This window comes from Vanellus vanellus (assembly GCF_965231255.1).
Source record: "Vanellus vanellus genome assembly, chromosome: 3".
Classification (NCBI taxonomy): Eukaryota; Metazoa; Chordata; class Aves; order Charadriiformes; family Charadriidae; genus Vanellus; species Vanellus vanellus.
The window spans coordinates 66,526,419-66,532,045 of NC_138907.1; the positions used below are offsets into that span (position 1 = coordinate 66,526,419).

The window sequence follows — 5,627 nt, forward strand, 5'->3', positions numbered from 1 at the left end:
CAGAAGCAAGGGAGCAGGGGTGGGGAAAAACCCAACAAAACATACCTTGTGTGAAGTAAGTTCCCTGAATCAATTAAGATAGCATTTAAAAATTTCCTGCAGCATCTCAGAAGACTTGGGTAACGGTTAAGGCAGTTTTCCTCATTTGTTTCAGTAGAGGGAGCCAAAGTTTCATCACAGATGCAGCAGTACTTTAAAATTTCCCTAACAAATTACTCAGAATCCCTGCAGAAACACAGGCCTAAGTGCTGCCAAACAAAAGTACTGTCAGCATTTTTGAGACTAAGCTGTGCTAAATTCAGTAGATTAGTAACCTCTGGGGTACAAACAGGAAACAGGAGGACCCTAGAATTGAATTGCAGGGATTGCTATTATCTTTTTAGCAGCTGACAGAAATAACATACTACACCAAGACCTGCAAAGTCCTTTCATCTTCTGATGTTCTCCTTTGCAACTCAGAACCAGTCCACAGATACCCACCCATTAATCACACACACACGTCAAGTTCAAAATTTATTTTCCATTCATTTCTTGCACTTGAAGTACTCTTCAATGACATCTTTGGCCTGAGATTCCTTGCCATAGTCCTGTAACACAAGATAAACCATTAATAACATACAGACCCATTCAAAATTTTACAGCCTATTTTTGAAAGGACTACTGAGATTCTGACACTTCAAGGCATTCTCAAGTATTCCCCAAATTCCAGTAAAGTTATGTGAAACAATAGCACAAGTATGGAAACACATGCAGAAGGAATCAGCCTTTATTGTGAAGATGTAGCCATCTCTTGGGACCTCAAAGACAAAGTCTTCAAGGCTCGTACTGTGGCTTTACTTTACCAGTGTCTTTTTAAGATAATGCTCTGCAAAACATTTTCAAGTTAAGCAGAAACATTAAACTGGCATTTTTTTCTGAAACAAAACTTCATTTCTTCTTGTTAAAATGTCCTTCCTTTAACACTTACTGGCAAGTGGGCATAGATACTTCAAGGGCACAACCATTAACTCACAAAATGAATATGAGTATTTTAAATAAGCGTGAAAGAACTACTAATAAACTACTACAGAACAGGTAAGCAGTTTACTTTCACTACCAATGATGGCGAACAACTGTTTAAAAAAAATAAAATCTAAGAGCTCTATTTAAAGAGCTCTTCTCTAAAGCAACATTATCTTTAGGGCTTATTTTCATAAGTCAAGAAATAAGCTATAATTGGCATCATCTTACTTTGACAACCACACAACTGCAGCCCACTACTTTGCGAGGTTTTCCTTCTCTGTCAATCTTGCACAGACCGACCCATTCACCCAGTTTCTTGTTGTCATCAACCTGTGTAAAACATTGCATCACATTAGAACTAGTCACTTCTAGTATAACTGGGTTCAGCAAAAAAGCCACTGTACCAAGAAGTATTGGATAATGGAGAGATGCTTTCCTCAAGTATCAGTTTGTGCTGCAGCAAAGTACCACCATTGTACAGCTTGTAAGTATTTTAAGTCACATTGAGACTCCTTCCATACTCTGCAACTACTTTCAGCATTAATTCTGTTTCTTACTATACAGGACAAAAATTCATTTTAACTTTGTGAAATACCTGATACACATCCTTCGCCATTTACATCCACAGTTTTTGTACTGCTTCTATGACAATCACACAGAACTAAACCAATCTCTGCTGCTAAGAGAAATTTTGCTTAATTAAGCCATTTGTTCCAACACTCACCTTTATTAAGTTTATCTGATGTTCTGCACAAAGTGCTTCAACTAATTTTACATATGTGGGTTCATCACAATTTGAAGCCAGAACACAAAGATGGGCTTGGCGTCTAAAAAAAATGAAAACCTAGAAATGTAACTTTAGATGCTGCTTATACTTTCTTTAATAATCAAACCCGCGAAGAACAAAATTCAGCACATGCATTTCTAGACAACCGCTTCTTAAGTTTCATTTTTGGTTTTAAGACAACATACGCTTTTGAAATATTAAGTATATTTTTGACACAATCTACTCCTTTTTTTCACATATGTAACAAAACACTCAGCATTGTTGGCTTTATTATCAGATTCTATTCCAGTTTTGGAAGCTTCTAAATATCCCACTAAATCTCCTAGCCATTAGAAAAAGCTGCAATGACTGAATAAACACCAGGTGCCATAAAGAACTGGTGCCACTATTAGAAAGCAACCAAGTTACAAGTTGCTTTTTCTTGTTTATCTCAGATTACAGTAATTTAACATTAGAACTGAAATTATTAAAAGCTTGAATTTCCATATCAAGTTGTTATAAACTCTTCAGAACAATCTTTTCTACTTACCTTCAAAGAAGCTGTTATGACAGGGCCTCATTTCTAATAAGGATCTTTGTATACTGTGGTACAATGTTAAGAATACCAAAGGGATACCTGACAACAAGAAGAGCTGTATAGGTCTTCTATACTTAACCTAATGCAATCTGACCACTGCAAACAGTTTTCTCTATGGACTTCATCAGTTTCACCAGAACACTTCAGATAGGCTTCCAAGCACAAACCATCACATACAAATGTGTACACAAACCTTATACATACATTATCCTCCAAATGCACAGCATATGAAGTTGTAGCTGAACTCTAAAGAAATCCTACAAACTAGTTGCCAGTCACCTAAGTTGTATTTCCCTTCCATCATTTGGTACCTTGTCTTAGAGCTTTTCGCATACAGGTTTGTCAGACTACTGTTCTCACTCATAAGACGAGTGAAGGGGTATCCGACAAATAGTTAAGTCATCACCCAAACACTGTAGCATTACACTTAAGCACTCTCTACTCTTAAAAGTATGTACCTATATATAGACACACCCACAGAGGTGTATGTACGTATGCATGCATATATATGCCCATATATTTAATACTTCATCCTACTAAGAAACAATAACTAATTAATATGGTTGGCACATATATGACAAGTTTAATATTGTTTTGATATTGTACCAAAGAAACTACTTACAGCTGCAACACAAAAAATATGCAGCTAAAAAAGCTAAAGGCAAGCTATGAATTTCAGTTTTTCTTTACAAAAACTAAACCAACTCTTCCAGGTTAGGTCTAATATACTATTAACTCTCCCAATAAAAAATCTTAGAGAGTTTTGGGAAAAGTTTATCATTTCTGAAAACACAAAATTCTTGAGCCCTGTATTTCCACGCCTACATACTGCAATCATCATTCCATTTTCTTCACAAAACCAATCCACATGAAAACTCGATGGCGCTGGGGTCACAAAAAGACTAAACCTAATACACTAAATGCTGTTAATCTCGAGTCACTGAGTTGAGCATCTGTATTTTAAGATCACAGTTAAAGACCCCATAATGCAATAACAAAACACAAAACTTATTGGCAGAAAAACACGTTCCATCTGGACAAAGTGAACACACCTTATGCAGTTTTGCTATTCACCATAGACAAAGTGGGAAAACAATACTTACTTGTCCAAGGCTTTGGCTGCTTCGCGGATACCACGAGCTAGGCCATCATGGATAAGTGCGGTCTTCAGCACTTCTTGCAGGGCGGTGTTAACATCCATTACACCTCCAGCAGTAATGCTAAAGAGAAGACAGATATCATTCTGATCGTGACAACATCTCTATATATAAAGCCAAAGCTTCCCGTTAACCTGCAAGCATTCAATCATAAAAAAAAAAATACACAAGAAAAACAAGCCAAAGAACTAAGCCAAAGGATAAAAGAAAGGAAAAAAAAATAAAGGAAAAAATAAAGAACTTTAAAAAAACTGGCAGTTAAATCCTCCCGGCGAGCCAGCCGGCTGTGCTCCCTCCACGCTCCCTCACCAAGACAGGAAGCCCCGCACACAGCCGGACCCAGGCCCAGCACCCCGCCTCTCGCCCGCAGAAAGCATGCGGCAGCTCCACGGCGGGGCCTGGGCAGGCCGTCCACCGCCGGAGCTGCCAGGCCCGACATGGTACGGTCGCGACACGGCGCGGTCAGGCGAGAGGCGGCCCGCGCGGCCCCGCCGCCCCCCCACGGCCCCGGCCCCGGCCCCGCTCACCCTTCCTCGGCCATGGCGCTCTCGGTGGGTGCTGCTCCCGCCCGGCTTCCTGCTGCAAATACAGACACAGGCCGCCCCGGTGAGTGGCGCAGGCCGCCCCGCAGCCCTCCCCCGGCCCGCTCCCGCCGCGATGCCCCGCCGGCCGCGGGGATTCAAACCCGGCAGGCCCCGGCGCCATCACGGCTACTCACCGCAGCACCGCCACCAGCCGCCAGCGAAAAAGGGGGGCGGGCCTTCCGCCTCTCGCTCTTATAGCTCGGCAGGACCCCAGCGCGCGCGGGCGCGCAGGCTGTCCGCGGCACTGCCTGATCCGCCGCCTCGCCCGCCGCTGGCGTAGCCGTGGAGACGGCGGCGGAGCCGCCTTCGGGGCCACAGTAGGCCCGCCCCGGCCCGGCCCAGCGGTAGGGAGCGAGGCTTCCTGGGGAGGTGTGGGTAAGCCAAGTGCAGCAGCCGGGTAGGGGTCACCTCGGTCTAGGGGCCACCTGGGGCTGGGTCCCACCGTCTGCCCTAGGGCAGTAAGTGCACCTGTTTGCGGCTGAAGTGGTCGGGCCTCAAATGGGCACCGTTGGGAGGTTTGCACATCATCTTTGTAAAAAATATGTCGTGGCAAAATATAACACAAATAGGTAACAAATACTGATAGCTGTGGTTTGTGGTTAATGCAATCGAGCACATTTGTCAGCAACGTTGTGGGTCACCTTTTCTACAAGATGTCCTTTGATCTTGCTGGTATGGTGCAGCGGTAGGCTGCAGGTTAAACCTGGGTGGTGAGAAGACACTGTCCACACAGGGACCCACCGGGGCTGGTGAGGGCAGGGGAGGACAGAGAAGGTACCTGGAAACCACTCATGTAGCTCCGAACTGCCCCACAGGCCTCGAGCTGTGGCAGCACGACCTTTCTGAGTCTGCCGAGGGGAAGGGCCTTGATGGGGGCTGTGGCTGCAGCACTCCCAGGCTCCAGCTCTCTCTCGCCCTGCTAATGTCAACTCTGAGGCAGTCAGCTATGTACCCTTTATATTACAGGGGCAGAAGCTAACCAGAGCCCTCCGAAAAACAGCCATGGAGACAGAAGTGTAGTGTGGGGGCACTCTTCTCCCTGCACTCTGAGCTACCAAGGGCAAAGCCAGTAGGAACAATACTGCCTGTTAGTCACGCTGACAGCCTTCAAGGTGCATAATGGCCACCTCCAACTACTGCCGTATATTGCCTGAAACTCTGAACTGCAACCCCAACTGTGATACCCCAATGGGTTACAACAAGTGCAACCCCAAGACAGATATTTAGCAGCTCCTGTGGGACATTTGGCCGTGTCTTCTCCCTTCCTTCTTCCATAAGAAGTAGGAACAGATAATTTTCTTCATGTTGCTCAGACACCAGCAAGCATGCAAACACACAAATTATAATGCCCACCTTCTTTGCTTCTCCCCAGGGAGAATGTTCTTCCCTATATCCATCTATCACTTTGTGGGAAAATAACAGAAGATTGGTGAGGAGGATTGTAAACACGCTCAAGTGACTTGCAGCTGAGGTGTTGAAAAACCCATACATCGTAGTAATAGTTGCTTAGTCTTGTGTGT

The 5,627-nt window shown here is 44.3% G+C and overlaps 1 protein-coding gene across 2 annotated transcripts; it reads right to left on the minus strand.

Annotated features, from left to right (window-relative positions):
• Positions 1-500: 500 nt before the first annotated feature.
• On the minus strand, positions 501-4,261 carry RPS12 (ribosomal protein S12). 2 transcript variants are annotated; one of them, XM_082480328.1, is made up of 6 exons: positions 4,242-4,261; positions 4,051-4,102; positions 3,470-3,586; positions 1,727-1,829; positions 1,231-1,332; positions 501-587 (listed from the first exon to the last, which is right to left on the minus strand). In XM_082480328.1, the coding sequence occupies exons 2-6, from the start codon at positions 4,062-4,064 to the stop codon at positions 525-527; spliced, it is 399 nt and encodes a 132-aa protein (XP_082336454.1). In that variant the 5' UTR covers positions 4,065-4,102; positions 4,242-4,261; the 3' UTR covers positions 501-524. The 2 variants fall into 2 exon arrangements, with proteins under 2 accessions (XP_082336454.1, XP_082336455.1); XM_082480329.1 differs by having other exon boundaries at positions 4,051-4,099; positions 4,242-4,258.
• Positions 4,262-5,627: the final 1,366 nt, after the last annotated feature.

Excerpts from the sequence above, each read along its gene's own strand:
- RPS12 (XM_082480328.1), bottom strand. Across the intron at positions 1,830-3,469 it reads GCAGCCAAAGCCTTGGACAA|ACGCCAAGCCCATCTTTGTG; the intron begins GTAAGTATTGTT and ends CATTTTTTTTAG. Across the intron at positions 588-1,230 it reads GCAGTTGTGTGGTTGTCAAA|GACTATGGCAAGGAATCTCA; the intron begins GTAAGATGATGC and ends CTTGTGTTACAG.